Genomic DNA, 22,491 nt, shown 5'->3' with positions numbered 1-22,491 from the left:
TATCTAGGTCTGAACCCCAATGCCACCAACTCTTTGTCAGGCCTCAGTTCCTTCATCTGTGAAAGGAGGTTACTTATCCACACTGGCAAGTTTAAAGGAGAGACTTGGCACACTAACTGTGGCAATGATATATTTTTGTACCAAAAATTTTCTGGAGAATGATTCACTCCTTGCCTTCTACCATTGCACATACTGATTAGGGTTTAAAATAAGCCCACTGGGGCCGTGGCTGAGGAAACCTAGGCACTATACTCATTACAGACTACCAAAGGAGCAATTCAGCTTTCACCTCTATGACTGCAAAACATGGTAATGGGAGAGACCATCTGCGAACTCCTAAATGAAACAAGCAACCTAATCTTTGCAGACTAGCATCTCCCTGCCTAGCCATGAATAAAATCAAAGAGCAGAGTGAAAGCAAAGAGCTGGCAGCATGCATTCAAACAACCTACAGCCCCTATTCTAATCTTGAGCTCACAATCAAATGTGCCTCAAAATTATTATCAAGTATACAATCACTTTTTAAAGTACAGCAAACACTCAAATCATTGCAAAGCACAGAGAATCTGGTTTAAAAAAAAAAACAAAACACTTCAAATAACTGTGTTCAGTGAGAGGTTACCAGGGTGGTGTGTGGAAGCAGCAAAGGACCTGGAGTCAAGATGGCCTCCCCCAGATTCTTTGGGTCAGTTTCCTTAACCTGGGTCTTCTCAATTGTTTAAAAAAAAAAAAAAAAAAAAAAAAAGTTTTTCTTGACTGTAAAATGGTGTCAACACTAACATTACATCCTCAGGAATTTATACTAAATACAAAGTTTTATTTTTAAAATAGCCTCTCAGTTTTCTGATTCAGCCACAAGGTGTGGAGTAGGTTAAGTCACTGATTTTAAATGGACGGTGCAACCTTTATTTTTAAAAAATAAAATTTTAACTTAAAAAAAAATATCAAACCTAAGCCTACATAGTCCTCTAAAATGAACGCTTTTACCTCCTGACTAATATACTCTAACTCTGAATCTTGACTAATTTTTTTTAACTTCAGAATTTATTTTTTTTTAATTTATTTATTTTTATTCATTTATTTTTGGCTGCATTAGGTCTTGTTGCTGCATGCAAGCTTTTCTAGTTGTGGTGAGCACACTTCTCACTGTGGAGGCTTCTCTTGTTGTAAAGCACGGGTTCTAGGCACGCGGGCTTCAGTAGCAGTGGCGGCTTGCAGGCTCTAGAGCGCAGGCTCAGTAGTTGTGGCGCACGGGCTTAGTTGCTCCGCGGCATGTGGGATCTTCCCAGACCAGGGATCGAACCCGTGTCCTCTGCACTGGCAGGCGGCTTCTTAACCACTGCACCACCAGGGAAGTCCCTTGACTGTCTTTAGATGCAACAGGTTTCTCATCAAAATAAAACAAATCCTCCTCTTATACCCAGAAGAAAAGGAACTGCAAAACAAGCTGTCCTATGTGGGGTCCTCATCAAGCTTGCTATCTCACTGCCTTTTTCGTTTACAGCACACTGCACTCCTGGTGGAGACAAAGGTAAGAAGAATCCAGTCTCACTCATTTCCCATCCCTCAAAGGCTTTCAAGATAAAAATCTAAATTCCTTAGTCTGGAATTCATTGCCCACCAGCTGGCCCCCAGTGCTCCAGCAGTTTGGGTTCTTTATAAATACGTATCCAATATATAAATATATAAAAATCCCTAGTCTTTGGACACTCTCCTCTCTGCCTCTTTCCATCATCTTTCATCCTCCTCCCCCTAGAGGAACACCTCTTAACTGCCCCCAGCAGGTTAGGTTGCGGGGAGGGGAGCCCCTCCATGCTCCCTACCTAGTAACTCCTTTTACTAATACCACAATTACTTTACTACAAAAATATTCGTTGGCCTTCCCTGTGAGCAGGGGGGGCATCTGTTTTCTAAAGAACTCTGCTTTAAAAGCTTTGTGATGCAAAAAAAAACACCACAAACACAAACTTTTCCAATGGCCCTCCCAAACAGATCTAAGTGTTCGTAACTTCCTAAAATATAGTCTCTACTAAGCAGTCCTAGACTTTGAGGTTCTTTCCAACAAGGGCTCTTTTAGCTCTAAAACCTTCAGATTCTTTCTAATAGCCCATGTGTTAACGTACGTCACAAAATGACTATTTGGAATCAGTCACAAAATGACTATTTGGAAATGGACAGTGGAAAATGGGAAATTTGAAAAATGTACCCCAGATGCTATAATCTATAACTAATAACTTCTCACCTAGCACGATTCTAGCAGCACTCCATCCTGTGATAAAGAAATAAAGGAAATAGACAGGTAATGAAAAAAGTTTAAATGAACACATCCCTTTCCAGAGTTTTCAATAAAGGGCTGGGAATACTTCTAAGATGCCTTTCTCTTGATTTCCAAGGACCAGTAACCACGGTATTTTGTTCCTCCCCACCTAAGGAGAGAAAGTTTAACAACATGGCTAGTATTTAGTGAGTGCTCATTAACAAAGCGCTTTAACTACATTCACTTTTAATCCCCACGAACTCCAATTATGCACATTAAAAATTTGTGGGAAGGCAAATTTATAGGAGACAGAACGTATAACACAGGTAACCAGGAGAGGGGGAGAAGAGTAAGTTACTGTTTAATAGCTAGTTTCTGTTTGGGATGATGAAAAAGTTCTGGACGTGGATACTGGTGATGGCTGCACAACACCGCAAATGCAGTTGATGCCACTGAATCGTACACTTAAAAATGGCTAAAACTGTAAATTTCACCTTACGTATGTTACCACAATTTTTAAAAACCTTATGTGGTAAATCAAATGTGTGCCCAGCCTTCCCCTGTCCGCCCCCCACAGCTGCTGGGAGGAGGCAAAACGTCTCTTCATCTTGCAGGCGCCTGTAATCAGAATGAATGGGGTTCAAGGGGACATAAGGTGATGTTTTAAAGCTTTACGGAAACTTTAAAAACCGAGGACCCGAGACAGACCTCTAAACAGGACTGAAAGGGTGACGGAGTTTGGAAATGGGTGAACCCGTCTGATGATGGAAAAATCTTCCACTGGAACACGGAAGAGAATGTTTCCCTTTTTTTTTTCCCCCTATAGTTTGTTTCTACGGCTGAACATTGAGCAGCAGGTCCGATCTCTCCACAAATACCTACGGCGCACCTGGGGAGGAGGTAAGGGACTTGAGCCGTGGCCAGAGCGTGGAGCCAGGGGCGGTTCCGACCGAGGCACTTATCGCGGGGCCGGGGGAGGGGGGGCTGGAGAGGAGGGGAACGGCGCGCGCCGGGAGGCGGGAGGGGGGAAGGAGGCTCCCGGAGCCGGCCTCGCGGTCCTTCCCGATACCCACCCGCCTCTGCTACTGTTTACCCGGACCGACAACGGGCGAGATCCTGCGTGCGCAATCCCTCCCCTCCCCCCACTTTACCGATCGGGAAACTGAGGCCACGGGCCATTGCGGAGAGACGTGAAACCTTGCGCCCAACCAAGGTCACCCGATAGGCGAGCGGGTCGCGGACTCCGGGGCTTGTCGGCTCCGGGGCCCGCGCGCCATTATCCCCGCGCGCAGAGGCCCGGCCTGAGGCCTTTGCGTCGGGATCGGGATCGGACCCGGCCTGGAGGAACCGGGGGAGTTGAGGCCCGAGGCCTGGGAAGAAGGATCTGTCCTAGAGGCGCTCCCGGGGCCGCCCGGCTTCATCCCTCACGGCCTGGGCGGCCCCCACCCTCGGCAGACCCTGAGGGGAAAGCCCGGCCGAGGCCGCGCCGGTGGGAAGCCGCCAAGACCTAACGGAGCCGCCGCCGGCCGCCGCAAAAGTGCCCGGCCTGGGACAAGGAGCCGTGGAATACTCACCCTTTCGGGCCCGGAGCTCCGTTGCCACTCGGCACGCCGGGCGCGCCGCTCTCCTCCTCCATTTTGGGCTCCGTCGCCGCCACCTCGGCTGCCGCTTCGACCCCTGCCGCCATTTTCTCCGCGTCTGGGCTTTGTGTGAGCGAGCGGGATGCGCGGCGCTGCGCCTGCGTGCTCACGTGATTCAGCGCGACCAGTAACGTCTGCTCGCGCCGCGGCGGCCTCCCGCCTCCTTCCCTCCAGCCCCGGGCCACGCCCCTGTTCCGGGCCACGCCCCCGCCGCGCGCAGGCGCGCACCGTCAGCTGTTACTAATTCATTCTCGCGACTAACTTGCGTTTGGCGCCTACTGGATACTCCATACGCTCTCCAGGTCTGGTAGAGGGCCATCTCTCCACCCCCCCACACGTGGACCTCGTCACTCCCAGCTTTCTGTAATCAGAGCTAGGGCAGAAGGGCAGCGAAAGTTCTGTTTACTAGGCTAGAAAGGAGTTAGGCAGGCAAGGGAAGGACACTGAAGGACCAGGCCATAGGACAAATGTGTAAAATGCTCTCTCTCTAAGCAAGTATCATCCTGCACCAAGAATATCTGGGCTCTATCCGACCTGTCTCCCCACCATGCTGAGAAGTCCTGGGTGCAGAGCCCATGGCCTAAGTCTCTCTGACAGCCGTCAACAACCAGACGCCTCGCTGGAGGATTTGAATGTGCTTATGAATGTTTCTTGAGTGAATGAACAAGCAAGAAGCCAAACATGGTGATAGAAATCACATGATGGGGCTCCTTTCTGCCTGACCGTGGGCCCCTCTGCCCTGAGAGCTCGGCCCTGTCCCCAAATGGGTTTTCAGGGCTGTTACAGGACCATGTCCTGGGACAGCCACAGTGGCCTGGGAAGAGGCCAGAGCCCCCAGCATTCAGAGGCCTCAGGCTCCCTTACCCAGCAGCCACCCCTGGTCTCCGTTGTCTCTGGTACTTTGAAATAAATGCTTCACTGGATCTTGAAGAAGTTCCCATCTAACCACCAAACTCTCTCTAAGCTCACAATGGGAAAAATGGTTTTTTTTCCCCCTATCTCACAAAATAGCTACATTTCATCAGGCTCTGAGGAACTATCTCACCTGCCACACCTTGCTCCAAATTAAATACTTAATCAGGCCAGGTTGAGAACTCCAGGCCCGGAGAATAAGTCCAATAGCCCAGGCTAAGGCAGAGGATAGGCCCCACCCTCTCTTTCCAGCTCCCATTCCCAAGAACTTCCCAGACTCACCAGTCTTAGAACTCCTTTCTCTTGCCCATCTGCAAGCCCCTCCTCTCATCTCCCCCCACCCAACCCGCCCCCTGCCCCCGGAAGTCTCTGATCTACTAAAATCCCCTGTGCACACCAACCCTCTTCACATGGTCCCACTGGAATCTATCTCAGTTTCCTTTCCTCCCCGTTAGACCTCTCTCTCTCTATCTCTCTTTTTTTTTTGGCCTGGACAGCCAGGGAAGTTCACCCCCTCCCCCTTAGACCTCTCTAGACCAGAGGGACCCCTGGACCAGAAGAAGCCTCACGAATCTCTGAATTCCCTTGCCCAACAGGGCTCAGAAATGGCGGAAGAGGCCACAGCAGTCTGTCAGAATCAAAGAGAGGAGGCCGAATACAAAGCAGCGGGGACAAGAAGCCACCTTTTCTCTGATCCCTTCTCCGGCAGTGGGTGTGACTGGAGATGAGCCACAAGCCAAGCCCAGGCTGAGGAGACAAACTTTCTACTAGGCTGTGCTCCTATAGGCTTGTTGATTTAATCCAACACTGCCCAGATTCCTGGGTTTAGCCATTGCCTGCACTATTAATTCCTTCACTCTTTCCTGTAACTGACACTTTATTTTTGTTAAAAGAAGGATGTTTTGGGAATGTGCTGATGGTCTGGTGGTTAGGACTCTGCCCTCTCACTGCCAAGGCCTGGGTTCAATCCCTAGTTGGGGAACTAAGATCCTGCAAGCCTCCCAGTGCAGCCAAAGAAAAAAAGGATGTTAAAATGTTGCTTTACCTCACAGCCCACATTGAAACCTTGCTATAAATAGATTATTATAAAAAATAAATAAGAGAATGGTGCTATTAAAGTGTAAATTCAGTCATAGCTCTGCCAAAGGATCTAAGACTTGCTCTCTCTCTGCTAGGGTTAAGGGTCATGAAAGACAGCCTAGCACCAAACTACAACTCAGGACTTCCCTGGCAGTCCAGTGGTTAAGACTCTGTGCTTCCAATGCAGGGGGCGAGGGTTCGATCCCTGGCTGAGGAGTTAAGATCTCACATGCTGCGTGATGTGGCCAAAAAAAAAAAAAAAAAAAGTACTGGGCCCTGTTCAGGGTGACCCTCGGTAAGTGTGGACATTACTTGTTAGTGAGTGTAAAGGGCCCAGCGGGGTACCTGACCCACGGGAGACGCACAGGAAGTAGACACTATTCTTATGTATATTTATTTTAAATCATTTAATACATAGCCCTGCTACCTGCTCTTCACTTGAAAACTCGCACTTTGCTTCTAGCCCTGTGATCCCTCAAACCAGCCGAGAGCATTGGTTGTTGCTGCTGTTACCTCTGTGTGGTCCTGACTCCCCTCGGTCCCCGCGCCCTCACTTTGAGGCCTCAGAAACGGGACTGACAAGTCCGTTTTGTCCAGCAAGGGCTCCTTTTATTCATTGGGGGTGGGGTGGGGTAGGGGGGTGGGTTTTGAAACACAGTGCAACTTTATCAAGTTGAGGGTGCCGGGAATGTGAGCCTGCCAGGTGCAGAAAAGTGCAAGAAGCTTGCGGAACCTCCCAACCCGATGGGTGCCCGCGACTCGCCTCTGGCCATGGCTGCTGGCCCAGGAGGGGCCGGGTAGACCTCAGAATGAGATCAGGGTGCCTGCTCCATCTGAAGCTCGGGACCACGTCCATCTGTCCTCCTCGTGTATAAGAGTGTGCAAAACGATCTGAGAATAGCTTCACACGGGGATCACGGAATCAGCCCCACTTTGGCATCTCTTGGCCTAAGAAGCATTCCAGCCGTGCGGAAGGGTCGGGTAGTTTCTGTCCTTCCAAACGCCAGGGCATCGCCAGCTGCCTCTGGCCCTGCCAGCCCGGCCTTCACACGGGCGTCTCCTCTGCCACCTTCTTCAGGAGCCCAGCTGCCAGAGGGGAGTGCTGGGTGCCTTCGGGGCCGTCAGTGGCCCGTATCTTCAGGCGCACTTTCTGATTGGTCCTTCTCCACTCGGAGTACAGCTGGCAATGGTAGCGGAATGAGACCTGCAGGGCAGGGTGGAGATGAGCGGGAGGGCCAGCCTCTGGCCATACAGCCTCTACCCCCAAAAGAGGAAAACCAGGCCCCTGAGGCATCTGCCTCGACCTAACCAGGACCAGGCTCCTGCTTCCAGAAGCAGGAGCAGCATCCGGGCATTTCTCACACAGACAGTGCACACACACCCATTCCCTCACCTGGGGGACCTCCCCACCAGCACTGAGGGCCCTGCAAAGGTGAGAGGGTCTGTGTGTGTATGTGTGGAAGGGGGGGGTGTCCCTTTCTGTCTCTCAGAGGGTGGCAGTGAAGTGATAAAGCCTCTTGGAAGGGGCCAAACGTCAATGGATCATATAACTGCCAAAACATGGAAGCAACTAAGATGTCCTTCCGTGGATAAGTGGATAAATAAACTGTGGGACATCCAGACAATGGAATATTATTTGGCACCAAAAAGAAATGAGCTATCAAGTCAGGAAAAGACATGGAGGAAACTTAAATGCATATGACTAAGTGAAAGAAGCAGATCTGAAAAGGCTACAGGGAATTCCCTGGCGGTCCAGTGGTTAGGACTCGGTGCTTTCACTGAAAAGGCTATAGACTGCATGATTCCAACTATAGGACATTCTGGAAAAGGCAAAACTATGGAGACAGTAAGAGAAGCAGTGGTTACCAGGGCTTGGGGGAGGGAGAGATGAACCGGAGGATCACAGAGGGGTTTTAGGGCAGTGAAAATGCTCTGTATGACACTCTAATGGTGGATACATGTCATTATACATTTGTCTAAACCCACAAATTGTTCAACACCAAGAGTGAATCCCTAATGTAAACTATGGGCTGGGGGTGATGATGTGTCAATGTTGGTTCATCGACTGTAATAAATGCACTGCTCTGGTGCCCTGCTGATCGTGGAGGAGGCTCTGCAGATGTGGGGGAGGATTTTGGAGAACTCTGTACTTTCTGCTCCATTTTGCTGTTTAACCTCAAACTGCTCTAATGAGTCAAATCTATTAAAAAAAAAAAACATTTTTTCCAATAAATGTCAATGGTTCAAACTCTTTAACCAAGCCAGTTCCAAGAAACATTTGCACAGGTGGCACCCAAAGCACAGTTTATAACGGCAAAAAAACAAACCAACAAAAAAAAACATTGGAAATGATCCCAGTGTCCATCAAAAGGGATTAGTTAAAAAAATACAGCACGCCCATACAATGAAAGATTGTTGGGTGGCTGCTTTTTTTTTTTAAAAGGACATTAGCAAAGTGAAAACAAGCAGACTGCGAAGCAGGACCTATGATTTCATCCTACTTGTATTAAAAAACCTGCTTGGGACTTCCCTGGTGGCACAGTGGTTGAGAGTCCGCCTGCCGATGCAGGGGACACGGGTTCGTGCCCCGGTCCGGGAAGATCCCACATGCCGCAGAGCGGCTGGGCCCGTGAGCCATGGCCGCTGAACCTGCGCGTCCGGAGCCTGTGCTCCACAATGGGAGAGGCCACAACAGTGAGAGGCCCGCGTACCGCAAAAAAAAAAAAAAAAAAAAAAAAAACCTGCTTGGTGGATGTGCTGGGAAACAATTCTTCAGGAGGGAGTGCCCCACATCTGGAGGCCAGTGGCTCTGTTTGAGGGGCCAGACTCTGGGGACCTTTCCTCTCTGAGTGAGGGTTCTCATGCCTGCCAGAAGCCGGGGACAACACCCCACTACACTCCCTGTCTCTCAACCCCTGTCGTTTTCTCTCTCAGCACCCACCCCACCCCCACGTGGGGCGATCGACCTTAGTTCCCCGACCAGGGATCAACCCATGCCCCCTGCAGTGCAAGCCTGGAGTCTTAACCACTGGACCGCCAGGGAAGTCCCTTGTCTGTCTCTTGATGGTCCTCTCTCTTTGTCTCTCTTTCTCCTGCTCTTTCTTCCGCAGCCTTTTGGTGTCCCTCTGCCTCTCCCCACCCCCACTCCTCCACCCCACCCCACCCCACCTCCACCGCCAGCACAGTCTTGGTGGAGCTCGTGGCTGGTGGGGCCTGCACTCAGCAGAGGTGATCACATGCCCTTGTATCCTTGGGGCAGAAGGCTCACGCCTGGCTCCCTGGACCTTGGACCAGCTTGGAATCTGGAGCTCCATGAGATGCTGGGAATTGCTTCCACCCGAGGGCCAGCCACAAACCGAGGGCCAGCCACAAACCGAGGCAGGCAGGGCGCCCCCCCACCCCCTCCAAGCCACTGACCAAACCCCAGGCCTGACTGCTCCCAGATGCCTGCTCTCTGGCGGGCAGCCACTCACCAGCGTCCAGAGGACGTAGATGGTGAAGAGGGCAATGGTGAGGGCGATGAGCCCCACCGCCTCCAGCCGGCTATGGAGCCTGAGGTGGTCCTGGGCCCCGCGCAGGCACAGCCAGCCTGAGATCGCGGCCAGAGGCGTGATGAACAGGAAGCACACCATGTCGCAGCACAGTGTCCTCTTCTCTGTCCGAGGCCCTGGGTCCTTCAGCCACTGTGGGGAAGAAGAGAGGGGGAGCCGCTGAGAGAGACCGTCATGCACCGCCCTCCCTCGAGCCTCTGCGGGGGGACGGGGTGCGGGACCGCCAGGCCCTCCGCCCCCTGTGCTGACGCCCATCTTCATCGCTGGGCCCTGCAGGACCAGCCTCCTGCCTGGCACCTCCCTGCGTTCGTTCCTTCTTTCAAATATTTATGGAGACGATGACGATGACAGGCCAGGCCCGGATAGGTGCGGGGCACTTCTGCCCGTTTTTTGTTTTTTGGTTCTTTGGTTTTTTTGGCCGCACAGGGGATCAGACGCATGCCCCCTGCAGTGGAAGCACGGAGTCTTAACCACTGGACCGCCAGGGAAGTCCCATGACCTTGTTTTATAGATGGGGGAAACTGAGGGCATGGAGAGGCTGACCCATTTGTGCAAACTCATATGGCTAGTCGTCCACAAAGCCAGGACTGGAGCCCAGGAAGTCTTGTCCCAGGACCTGTGCGTCTTGGCCTCTATGCTACACTGCCTGCCACAGTTGATGGCAGGAAAAAGTCCCTGCCCATAGCTCCCATGCTAGTCGGGGGAGGCATGAAACAGGGTGAATGATCAGGATGGGGAAGGCTAGGCCGAGGAGGTGACACTGCAGAGAACCGAATGAGCAGAAGGGGCCTGGTGAAGAATGGGGGAGACAGCCCTCGAGGCTGCAGAAAGAACATGTGCAAAGGCACTGGGGTGGGAGCGTGTGGGGGTGAGCGGTGCAGGCAGGCTGGCTCTCCCTCCAACTGTTCTCCTAAGAGCCCAAGGTCCCGGGTGGGCCAGGGGCCTTTCCAGGAGCCCACACTTCGGCACAGTGACATCCGCCTGCAGCTCTCAGCTGCCCCACGCCAAGCCAAGCTGGGCAGAGAGGAGCCTGGAGGGCACCCGGGCAACCAGCAATGCTCTGGAAAGCCATGTGGCTCCCGTCATGCCTGGGAATACCCCATCTCAACCCCCACCCATCACGCTCAGGCTACAGTCTAAGCTCCCAGGCTTGGCCCACAAAGCCCCCCGGCGAGGCCGCTACCCCTCCCTCTGGGCCGCTCTCCTCCTTTAACTAACTCTACTCCAGCCACGTGGGCTTTGTCAAAAACACCAAGCTTCTCCTGGCCTCAGAGCCTTTGCACTTGCTGTGCCCTCCGTCAGGACTGCCCTTCCTCAGGTTGGGCACTCCCTTCTCATTCCTCAGGTCTCAGCCTTAGGGTCACCTGAAGTGACCAAAACAGGGAGGAGGCACAGGGTCTGTCAGGTCTGGAACCTCAGGCCCGGTTCCCCACCCCATCAGCAGAACTGACCCCGGGGACAGGAGAGAGGTTCCTCCCTATAGAGAAGCTGCTTCCCCAGCCCCCCAGGATCCTCCAGGGCAATTCCCTCCTCCGGCCCCACGCCTGCCTTCTTCCCCCCTGCCCACTCCAACCTCAGGCTCCCAAGCATATACCTCTGTGAGGGGCCGGGGCCTCTTCTCCACTGCAAACTCCGTGTGGCACAGCTCGCAGTAGCTGGTATTGGATGAGGAAAGCCATCTCTCCAGACAGCTCTTGTGCACGGCGCCCAGTGTGCCAGTGCAACCACACGGAGACAGCAAGCTCTCCCCATTAGCTCCCTCATGGCAGATCCTGCAGAATGGACCATCGCTAGACACAGAGATGGGACACATGAGTAATGATCAAGTTTCCTGCCTATTCCTACTTCACATGCACTGGATCACAAGCTCAGCATTGCCCCTATATGCTGCTACTTGGCAAACTCCTATTCATCCTTCAACGCCCGGCTCCAAATATCCTTTCCCTTGGGAAGCCTTCACAGACTCCCACAGGTGGAGTGATGTGCTCCCTCCCCAAGGTTCCCGCGGCACCTTTTTAGGCCCAGGGTGAGCATCACTTGTACCTGCCTGCCCAGCATCCACTCCTCCTTCTCCTACAATGCCACCCTGATTGTGCTGGGCAACCAATCCACTCTCAACTCTTGGTCCTCAAGACGACACCCCTGATGACCTCAGGCCTCACCAATCAAAACACCACACATCCCTGGTCACAGGGGCCGACTCAGGGAACAGCATGTGTGATGCAATCAGAGCCACTGGGAATTGATTCCTGACATTCTTTTTTTTTTTTTTTTTTTCCCTAAACTCCAGAACTACAGGCAGCATGGCTGATGTAAGTCTGGAGCTGCTGGCAGCAGCCTGGTCCCCACATGGAGTCTGTAAATGATGCCAAAACAGAGGGAAACAGAGGAAGGTGGAGCCAAGAGATAGGGAGAAGCAGAGTCTCAAGGACACCATCAGAAGCTCTGGATCCAGCCGCACCTGAAGGCCATGCTACCTAAGAAACCTGTGCGTCCAGGGAGAAGCGCTCCCCGGCTCTTCTGCTCTAGTGAGGCTCGGAAAACAGACATAAAAAGCGTCTGCAGGAAGCTGCTTCAGGGAAGTCTCGGCCCCAGCTTGGTCTCTGGGGATGCTGGGTCCTTCCTGGGGCAGCTCAGGAGGCCAGGGGCGTGGCCTTGGTGGCCCCAGCGGCTGTCCAGCACATGAGTCATTGTTTTCCAGACATTTCTGCCCAGAGAGAGGACTGCGGGAACACACGGAGGAGGCGGAGCAGGAGAGTTGTTTTCCAGATAACGCCAGTTTCCCCTCAGAAACTTTCTATCCTTTTCTCAGTGTCTCCGGCTGTGGGGCGGGGCCTGGCTGCTTTGAAACCCAAGAGCTGAGCTGACCCCTCAGGTCTGCTTTCTGGTCCTCAATCCTGTGCCTGCGCTGCTACTTTTTCCTCCAAGGTCAAAAGGGCATGCCGGGCTCCCCTCTGCTCCCACACTCCCCACACACATCAAGTGAATGGAAAAGGGGCTTCCCTGGTGGCGCAGAGGTTGAGAGTCAGCCTGCCAATGCAGGGGGCACGGGTTCGTGCCCCGGTCCGGGAAGATCCCACATGCCGCGGAGCGGCTGGGCCCGTGAACCATGGCCGCTGAGCCTGCGTGTCCGGAGCCTGTGCTCCGCAACGGGAGAGGTCACAACAGTGAGAGGCCCACGCACCGCAAAAAAAAAAAAAAAAAAAAAAAAAGTGAACAGGAAAGGGATCCCTGCTCCGGAAACCAAGCCAGGAAGTAGAAGTGACGAGGACCTTGAGGGAGAGCCACGTCGGTTTTGGGGTTTGTCCCTGAAGAACCCTACTTCAGAGGTGTAAGTTCAGAGAAAACAAAACACAAGAAAACAAAGCACACACTGATTTATGATTGAGCACTGATGAGGTCCCAATGCACAATTTGGAGGGCAACATCTGGGTTAATTTTTCTCATTCTCACAGGGAGCCTGGGAGGAAGGTGTTCTTTTTGCCCCTGTTTTACAGACAGGGAAACTGAGGCATCTGTTTGTGCAGGAGTCACACAGCTAGTCGTCGGGCATAGCTGGGATTGGAACCCAGGAAGTCACTCCAGGGCCTGTATACTCTGAGCCACTAGGCTGCCTGCCACCGGTAGTAGGGCAAGAGAAATAGGCTTTACTCCCGAAATTCTGGCAGGAAAATCATGCAAATGATACAGTTGAGGGGGAAATGGGATGGGAGAGCAGGTGAGACATCCACAGATCCCAGTGGGGCTGCCCAGAGCATGCTCCATGGGCAGAAGGGAGATGGAAATGGATGCCATGGGGAATCGGGCAGCGGGATGAGGCCAGGTGGAAGGGCTGGGGGTGTGGAAATGCTCAGGGCAGCTTCCGGGAGGGCCTGGCTCACAGACCAGGGGGCGGAGAGAAGGGAGGCCTCACAGAGGCCAGAGGGGCCCCAGATGCTGGCCCTCAAGCCTAAGCCTTTGTGGATTGTCCTGGGCCCTGGAGATACCTCCTGGGCCTTCCTCTTTGTCCTCTGAAGGTTTCAGGGTCCAGAACTTTCTGCCCCACTTGGGGTGCCACGGGCCCCCAGGAATCAGAGTCTCCTCTGAAGTGAAATGGAAGGCTTGATTTTATGGTCATGGAACCAGCCAGGTGCTGAGGACAGTATCTTTCAGCCCCACCCTTGCTGCTCCCAGATGGCACAGGCTGGCTGGGAGGAGGAGTTACAGGATGAGTGAAGAGAAGGAGGGGGACAGTGACCTGCTTGTGTGGCCTCTGCCGATCCCAGCACCTCCCAGCAGTGGCAGTGGAGGATCCTCGTTTCCTCCTGGCGAGATTGGCCAGGAGGCTGTAAAGAGGGCCCCGTCCCTGGATGATGACAACCCTTTGGGAAAACAGCAGCCCTCTCTCTGGGAAGGGTTGTTCTGCCCTGGCTTTCAGGCTGGGCAAGTTGGGATTGAGCTGCATCAAAAGGCAGAGGGGGGACTTCCCTGGCGGTCCAGTGGTTAAGACTCTGCGCTTCCACTGCAGGGAGTACAGGTTCGATCCCTGGCCGGGGAACTAAGATCCCACATGCCTCACGGTGCGGCCAAAAAACAAAACAAAACAAAAAGGCAGAAGAGACAGCTGTCAAAAAGAACGAAATTTTGCCATTTGTAGCAACATGGATGTACTTGGAGGGTGTTATGCTGAGTGAAATGAGTCAGACAGAGAAAGACAATTACTATACGCTTATGTGTGGAATCTAAGAAATACAAGAAACTAGTGAGTATGACAACACAAAAAGCAGACTCAGAGATATAGAGAACAAACTAGTGGTTACCAGCGGGGAGAGGGAGGAGAAGGGCAACGTGAGGGTCGGGAAGTGGGAGGTACGAACTATTGGGTGTAAGATAGGTTACAGGGATGTATTGTACAGCACCGGGAATAGAGCCAATATTTTGTAATAACTGTAAATGGACTGTAACCTTTAAAAATTATATTAAAAATTTAAAAATTTAAAAAAAATAGCACTACCGTACAATCCAGCCAAAAAAATAAAAAATGGCAGAGGGGTAGATCAGGAGGACCCTGCGGTCAGTCTCAGTGGGCAGAGCTGTCCTGACCACCAGCTGCCCGCGGAGGGGCCACTCCGGTACTGCTGCTTGCCTGGGTCTCTGAGGGCTGCAGGGGAGGCTGACAGGACCAAACAGGTTTCTCCTCCTGCCCCCCACACCCAAGGGGGAGCCCTAGGTTCACGCCTCAGCTCTGCTCAGTGACACTGGCAGGGGTCCAGCTCCCTCTGGGACTCGGTTTCCCCAGGTGTAAAAAGGGAGGGTGGGGCAAGGTGACGTCAACTCACTCAGTGGCCCCCAGGAACCCCATGGAGGGAGACTTCCTCCCTGCCCCCCACCCCGGCAGCTCTGGCTAGGAGGCCCCTGGGCCCACTAAGGGTCCCCTTGCTCCCAGCCTGGCTCAAGCAGCACAAACCCTGTCCTGACTTCAGGGTGTCTGATGGAGATGCAGACATAAAAACCAAGACCCTGGAGGAAGCCCAGAAGTAGAACTCCAATCTCATCTGGGCTTAGGCAAGGCTTCCTGAAAGAAGTGATGCCAGGCAAAGACTTACAAGGTGACTGGCAGTGGGCTCCCTCCAAAGCACTGCAAGGCTTCCATCTGCTTCTTTTTATGTTTTGAATGAAGAGCTTATGAATTGACTCTGACACCTGCTACCACACAGATGAACCCTGAAGACATGATGCTCAGTGAAAGAAGCCATCACAAAAGGACAAATAATGTCTGATTCCACTCACAGGGGGTCCCTAGAGGAGTCAGATCCACAGAGACAGAAAGTAGATGGTGGGGGCCAGGGGCTGGGGAGTGAGTGTCTAATGAGGACAGAGTTTCAGTTTTGCAAGATCAAAAGAGTTATGGGGTTGAATGGTGGTGATGGTTGCACAACACTGTGAATGTACTTAAAGCCACTGAACTGTACACTTTAAAATGGCCAAGAGGACTTCCCTGGTGGCGCAGTGGTTAAGAATCTGCCTGCCAACGCAGGGGACACAGGTTCGAGCCCTGATCCGGGAAGATCCCACATGCCAAGGAGCAACTAAGTCCGTGCGCCACAACTACTGAGCCTGTGCTCTAGAGCCCACGAGCCACAACTACTGAGTCCGCATGCCACAACTACTGAGTCCGCATGCCACAACTACTGAAGCTGTGCACCTAGAGTCCATGCTCTGCAACAAGAGAAGCCACCACAATGAGAAGCCCGCGCACCGCAACGAAGAGTAGCCCCCGCTCGCCACAACTAGAGAAAGCCCGCGTGCAGCAATGAAGACCCAACACAGTCAAAGATAAATAAATAAAATAAATTAATTTAAAAAAATAAAAATAAAATGGCCAAGAAGCTAAATTGTGTTATATCGTAACAATACAAAAAATTGGGAAGAAAAGCTTATGAATTAAATTGTCTCAAGTAAACATGATGAAATACATTAAACTTGAAAAACTGGTGGCCAGATTAAATCTTAGTGAGTTAAAGTGGATTTAAATTTGTGTGGGGTTTCCTTAAATCTCTTTTCCTTGGGACTGGTGACAAGTTGGCGAACCAGGCAGACAGCTCACACGTGGGTCTGGAAGGCTGGCACTGAGGTTTAAATACATTTATCAAATGCTTATGAGGTGGCAAAGCCCCTTGCGGGCACTTTATGTGGACCATGGCCACGTACTCTCAAAACAACCCAGTGAGGAAGGTGTCCCCAGTTTAGAGATACGGGGGTGAAGCAACTTTTCCCAGGTTGTACAGGGAGAGAGGCTTCTACTCAGGACCTGAGCCCAGGCACCCTGAGTCCATAGCCAGCCACTTCCTCAAGCAGCCTCCCCAAGACGTGAGCTACTCACCAACATCGGACCTTCAGATTTTACCCAGTAATCTGGAGTTTCTGCTTTTCATGAAGAATCAGACCTGGCTAGCCAGTTTCCACGTGGTGATTACTAGTTTATTTGCCCACCTGGCCCCTCTAGGTGGCTGGATTTCTTTTTTGTTTTTTTTCTGGCCCACGGCTAGTGGGATCTTAGTTCCCCGACCAGGGCTCAAACCCAGGCCCCGGCAGTGAAAGCACCAAGCCTTAACCACTGGACCGCCAGGGGATTCCCGCAGTTGGATTTCTGACCCCAGGCAGGGCTGGGAGGAAATCCCTTGGGCCCGAGAGTGAAGTGAGTGAAGGCAAAGATCGCTGCTTGGCCACCACTAACCTCGGTGTGTCCAAGGCCCGGATGACAGTTGAGAGGAGCCGGCCGTCCCTTGAAGTCACCTGTGCCACATACTGGGGTGGCCCGAGGCCCGTGGCCTCCACGACCTTGGAGAAGGCGGGGCTGTCGGAGCAGTCGCACAGGGAGCCAGGGAGGTGACAGCAGTCACCCGTCGTCATGGCCACAGGGAGCCCCACGTCCTCAGGGCCTGAGGCCCATGGTCCCAGGAGCCTGGGGAGAGGCCGGCAGGAAGATTAAGGGCAAGGTTAGCAAGCCACACACCGAATCCAGCTCTCTGAGCCTCGGTTGCCCAATCTGTACAATGGGGCTTTGGAGGGGGCTGTGAGGATTCAATAAGGTCACACATGCAGCTCAGCCCAGGCCTGGCACATCTCAGGGGCTTGATTATATTACCTCTGACTCTCCTAAGAAAGGCCAGCCCGGCCCAGCCTGCAAAGCATGCAGGTCACCCCCAATATCACCTTTGCAGACATGATAACAGCACCTAACAGTGATTGAACACCTTCTGTGTAGCAGGCCCTGTGCTTGGCGCTTTCCAGGAACAGAACCATGCCCGCCAACCATGTAGAGACTATTCTCCATGGATTGGATTGCCAGGCCTGGGCTCACGCCCACCTTGGAGTGGGCCAGAACTGAGCTAGAAACTTGGCCCAGCAGACCAGGATGGTGAGTCACTTTGACCCTCCTGGTTGACGGCCTCTTGTGGGGCTCTGAACTCCTTGATAACTCAAGCTATCAAGGAAGTGGCCCAGGCTGGGGAGGACCATGGCAGTCTCTGTCCCCACCCACCAGAGCAGCCGCTCTAACCCATGCCTCTGTCCCCAAGGAGAGGCCACCAGAGCAATCTGAAGTCTGCTCTGGGTGGGAGACTTCAGCAGGATTCTGTCCCCCACCCCAGGGTCTGACCTGCCAAAAGGAACCCTTGGCAAGCTCTTCTTCCGTCACAGAACCAGCCAGCAAGTCTTGTGTGTTTCCCTTGGAGAATTTCATGAAAGTAACAGAGGACTCTTGAAACCAATACAGGTGCCCTGGAGCTAAGGATCTCTGTTCCAAACTTGTCTCATACTCCACCATTTGTCCCTAGGAACTATGATCCAGAGACCCCCGAAACACTCGCTGAGGTCCCCCCACACTTGTTTTTTACCAACCCTTGCCAGTCAAACTCTGAGACCCAAAGAGGGGCGGGAAGGAAGCAGTGTAAGTCATCGGCTAACTTTTTGCACCAGGACAGTCTGCTGCCAGATCAACAGTCTCTGAACAGCTCAGCCAGAAGACCTCCAGGCTCAGCAGGCCCTTCTGAGCCTCTATAGTTGGGCTGCTGTTGGCCACATAAGCAAGTGTCAGCCCAGAGGCAGGAGGAGGCTGGGAGGAAGGCTGCATGACTGAGATAACATCCTCAGGGCAGTGGCCAGGCCTGCCATGTTGTGTACACTGCTGTCCCTTCCGAGTGCCTGCACCCAGAATTTCCAGCTCAGAGGCCAGCAGGGAAGTCACTGGGTTACCCAAGGGAATGCAGGCAGAGGGGAATCCACTCTTCTTGCCCCTCCAAGGATTGGCCTTCACATTTCTGCAAGGAATTGGGCATCACAAGAAACATCACAGCTACTGTATATTAAGTTCTATCATTTCTTTTACTGTCAGGGGAAAAACAAAAACAAAAAACACTGGTAAAATCTGCTAATGCAAGGCCTGCAAATCACCAACATAATAATAGCAGCTACTGTTTATTAAGTACCTACTGCAAGCCGGGTACTGTGCTAAGCTTACTGAACTCAAACAGTTGTTATAAGTGTCCCCTTCAAAGGTCACCTCCCCAGAGAGGTTTTCCCTGACCACTCTGGTCAAAGTGCCATTGGTGTCCACGTTATTGCCCTTACAGAATGTACCCCTCTCTGAAATGCTCTTTCCTTTTTTTTTTTGAGAGGCCAATGCCGCCTTTATTCCTGAGTCAGCAGATACTGGAGAGGGTGCTCAGGCATACGGCCACAGTGGGCTCCCTCTCGATCCATCTAAGAACCAGGCAAAGGCCAGACCCAGGGGGTCCAGTGACTCAGCGGCCTTAGGAACAGTGCAGAAGACTCTCTGCCTACGGGCCTGAAATGCTCTTATTTCTTTTCTTTTTTTTTCTTTTTTGGTCGCGCCACACAGCTTGTGGGATCTTACCTCCCCGACCAGGGATTGAACCTGGACCCTCAGCAGTGAAAGAGCAGAGTCCTAACCACTGGACCACCAGGGAATTCCCAGGAAATGCTCTTATTTCTTCATCTACTGGTTTAACCACGTCTGTCTTCCATTCATCAGTCTCTCCAGCACCTGGCCCTGTGTCTAGTACAGAGTTCCTGCATTAATTTTTCAGCCCCTCCTCTGTGTAAGTGCAGGGTTGGGAGAGCCAGGTCTCTTGACCCCGCCCCCCAGACCCTGGTCTGCCAGCACCCATGATGGGAATCAGAAATATTTAGAGGCTAGAGATCTGTGCAAAGCACAGAGGCTTGGGCTTGCAAGAGGCCAAACTCGAGGCTGGATGCAAGGATAGGGTGGCTGCAGCTCTGGGGCTGCTGGGATGGCAGAGAGAGCCAATGCCTCAAGCAAACTTGGCCCAGTGCTTGAGAGACGGATTTCACTGAGTCTTCACAACAAAACTATGATGTAAGTCCAATAATTACCCCCATTTGACAGGTGAGGAGACTGAGGCTCAGAGAGGGGCAGCTTCTTGCCCAAGATCACAAGCTAAGTCAGGACAGTGCCAGGATTTGAACTTAGTCCAGTGAGTGGGTCTGGGACTCAAGAGATCTGGGTTCTTTTAAGTCCTGACTCTGTTACTAATGCTGTCTGTCCTGGAACAAGACACTTGGCTTCTCTGGGCCTCATTATTCTCCTTTGTCAAATAAGTTGATGAAGCTAGTGGACTGTGTCTGCTGAGGGGCTTCCTGGGAAGGAGCACCCAGGCTCAATTCCTCCAGCGAAGCTCGCCCTTGGCTAGGCTTGTCTGGGGTGGTGCTGGGGAACCACAACCTTTCCACACCTACCCAGACTCCTTTTTTCTGAGGGCAGGAAACCAAGGGAAGAAGAGTCAGAGGGCCCTAGCTCCCCAGAGTGTCATCTCAGTCCAGCTTCTTTGCTCTCTGGGCCTCAGTTTTCTCTTCTGTATAATGGGGGTCCCAATGAAACCCAGCTCATACATGCATAAATATGAGAAAGTCGATAAATATTAGCTCTTATGATAATTACCATCATCAGCTTACAGAGCTGTTGGTAGGGTTTGATGAGACAAGGCACAGCCAGTGCCTGGCACACAGTAAGCGCTCAACAAATGCTCACTGTTATTATTTTTTAGGATAAACATGGAGCCTGTGAAATGCATTCATTCCTCTTCACTTACCACAGAGAGACTCCTGTATGCCCTTCAGTACTTGCATGGCCCTGCACTGAAGGCCAGGCTCTAATCGCAGCTCTGATCATTACTCGCTGTGTAGCCCTGGGCAAAAGGCTTGACCTCTCTGAGCCTTCATTCCTCATCCGTATAGCAGGGAACGTTTCTAGTACTTCCACTTGATATTGTCGCTAGAGGACTAAATGACCTAATCCTATAAATTCTGGCTATCCCGTTTTGAGCACCCACGAACAGACAGGCACTCTGCTAAGCAAGTGCCTGGGTCATTATATTTACTATTTTCCTGGCAGAGCCCCTCTGAGGAGGAGGTTGGGGAAGGTGCCTGGTCATTTATTGACCGCCTACTGTGTGCAGAGCGCTTTCCTCATTTGCTACCTCCTGATTCCTCCCAACAGCCCGATTAGGTTGGTACTGGGATGACCCGGTTTCACAGATGAGGAGACCGAGGCTCGGAGAGGCACCTACTGTGTGCCGGCCCCCAGAGGACCTCCTGCCTTCTGCAAAGACGGAAATTGCGATCACCTAGTCCCTGGGAAGGCTGGGGCCGACTGTCCGAGCCCGGCCGTCCCGACTGGGGGCCGGGCTCGGGCCTCAAACTCGGGGCCGGCCCGCGGATCGGCACCCTCCGGCCCCATCCTCCCGCCCGTACCTACCTGATCCGCGGCCGGGCCGGGCGGCCGCGCAGGCCCCTCCGCTTGCCCGGGCCCTGGTCCCGGCCCGGCCGGTCTCGTCAGCGCCGCTAGCTCCGCTCCGGCCGGCACCTGCGTCGGGACACCGCCCGCCAAGCAGACGGCGCCACGAACCAATGGCGACCGCCTCTCGCCTACACTGGCCAATCGCCGTAGAAGTCCCGCCCCAGGAGGCGGGGCCAGAGGCGACGGGGACGTCCTGGGCCGCACAGGCCCGGCGGCGCCGCAGCTGCTGGCCCCGCCCCTGCTGCGTCCTGGCTCCACCCCAGTCTCTGCCCCGCCCCCATCCCTGGTCCCGCCCCATGCCGACTCGGGGCACGAGCGGGGCACGAGCAGGGCACGTGGCGCCACCTGCAGAAGACCAGTTAATAAAGAAAACCGTTACAGAATTCAACGCGACACCAGCGAAGGGATTTGTGTTAGTCACCTCTCTTAGGCTTCTCGCCAATCCTGGGGGAGGGATGAACCGTCCGATCACATTTTACAGAGAGGAACTACGGAAGTCTAGAGAGGTTAAGGGGCCGTGGAAGAGCCTAAAGCCAACATCATTTATTTATCATTCACATTCATTCATACATACAACAAATTCATTCATTAGATGTAATAAGCATCAATAATAGGGCCTATTATGAACCAGGCACTGTGCTAGGCGCTGTGGACACAATGTTGAGTAAATATTGCTGCCCTCATGGACCTCAGTCTAGGGAATGACATAGACATTAAGCAGTCAATTATGTAATTATTAATTACAAAGGTGATAAATTATAGCGAGTGAGGGAGGCATATCATGGAATATTTGGAAAGTCCAAAAATATTTCCCTAAAGAAGCAATGGAACTGACAATGGCGAAGAGCTTGAGGTGGGATGGAGAATTGCCTCAATACTCCTTTCTTCCCCTTCCCCTGCCTTTACTGAATATGTAGATCAGCTCAATTACCTTAAATTCTTTTGTTCTGTACTAGCTTACATTTTTCAAAAATGGAACAATAAGGGCTTCCCAGGTGGCGCAGTGGTTGAGAGTCTGCCTGCCGATGCAGGGGACACGGGTTCATGCCCCGGTCCGGGAAGATCCCACATGCCGCGGAGCGGCTGGGCCCCGTGAGCCATGGCTGCTGAGCCTGCGCGTCCGGAGCCTATGCTCCGCAACGGGAGAGGCCACAACAGTGAGAGGCCCACTTACCGCAAAAAAAAACAAAAAAGTCAAATTTACATAAAAGTTGCAGAAAAAATGCACAGAGCTCCCATAAACACTTTGCCCAGATTCCCCAATTGTTAACACTTCTGAATCCTTTGAGTATAAGATACACACATGGTGTCTCATTAACCCTTAATTCTTCAGTGTTTCTTTCTTTCTTTGAGGCAGGCGGGCTCCTCTCTAGTTGTGGCAAGTGGGCTCAGTAGTTGAGGTGCACGGGCTTAGTTGCCCCGAGGCATGTGGGATCTTAGTTTCCTGACCAGTGATCAAACCCTCATCCCCTGCATTGGAAGGCCGATTCTTTTTTTTTTTTTTGCGATACGCGGACCTCTCACTGTTGTGGCCTCTCCCATTGTGGAGCACAGGCTCAGGACGTGCAGGCTCAGCGGCCATGGCTCACGGGCCCAGCCGCTCCACGGCATGTGGGATCTTCCCAGACCGGGGCACGAACCTGTGTCCCCTGCATCGGCAGGCGGACTCTCAACCACTGCGCCACCAGGGAAGCCCCGGAAGGCTGATTCTTAATCACTGGACCACCAGTG

General features: G+C 52.7%; 2 protein-coding genes across 3 annotated transcripts in view; both read right to left on the bottom strand.

Moving 5' to 3' along the window:
• Positions 1-3,991, bottom strand: part of HNRNPM (heterogeneous nuclear ribonucleoprotein M) — a 39,618-nt gene extending 35,627 nt beyond the window's left edge. For both annotated transcript variants that reach the window (XM_082620814.1, XM_082620815.1), the window contains exon 1: positions 3,832-3,991. In XM_082620814.1, the coding sequence (XP_082476940.1) occupies positions 3,832-3,944 (113 nt within the window). In that variant the 5' untranslated portion in view covers positions 3,945-3,991. The remainder of the gene's footprint in view (positions 1-3,831) is intronic.
• Positions 3,992-6,476: 2,485 nt separating this feature from the next.
• MARCHF2 (membrane associated ring-CH-type finger 2) lies at positions 6,477-20,853 on the bottom strand. The gene is made up of 5 exons (XM_082623912.1): positions 20,719-20,853; positions 16,657-16,884; positions 11,035-11,230; positions 9,363-9,572; positions 6,477-7,093 (listed from the first exon to the last, which is right to left on the bottom strand). Exons 2-5 carry the CDS (start codon positions 16,830-16,832, stop codon positions 6,935-6,937), a joined length of 741 nt encoding a protein of 246 aa, XP_082480038.1. The 5' UTR covers positions 16,833-16,884; positions 20,719-20,853; the 3' UTR covers positions 6,477-6,934.
• Between the last annotated feature and the right edge of the window lie 1,638 nt (positions 20,854-22,491).

The sequence above is a fragment of the Mesoplodon mirus genome, assembly GCF_964341445.2.
Source record: "Mesoplodon mirus genome assembly, chromosome: 5".
Classification (NCBI taxonomy): domain Eukaryota; kingdom Metazoa; phylum Chordata; class Mammalia; order Artiodactyla; family Ziphiidae; genus Mesoplodon; species Mesoplodon mirus.
The sequence above is the reverse complement of the archived record's forward strand: the minus strand, read 5'-3'. Positions and strand labels throughout refer to the sequence as shown.

Bases quoted from the DNA above. Each gene is read 5' to 3' on its own strand.
- MARCHF2 (XM_082623912.1), bottom strand. From the start codon at position 16,832: ATGACGACGGGTGACTGCTGTCACCTCCCTGGCTCCCTGTGCGACTGC. The intron at 11,231-16,656 runs GTTAGTGGTGGC...CTCTGTGTCTAG, and splicing joins CGGGCCTTGGACACACCGAG to CGATGGTCCATTCTGCAGGA. The intron at 7,094-9,362 runs GTGAGTGGCTGC...CCTGCCCTGCAG, and splicing joins TCTACGTCCTCTGGACGCTG to GTCTCATTCCGCTACCATTG.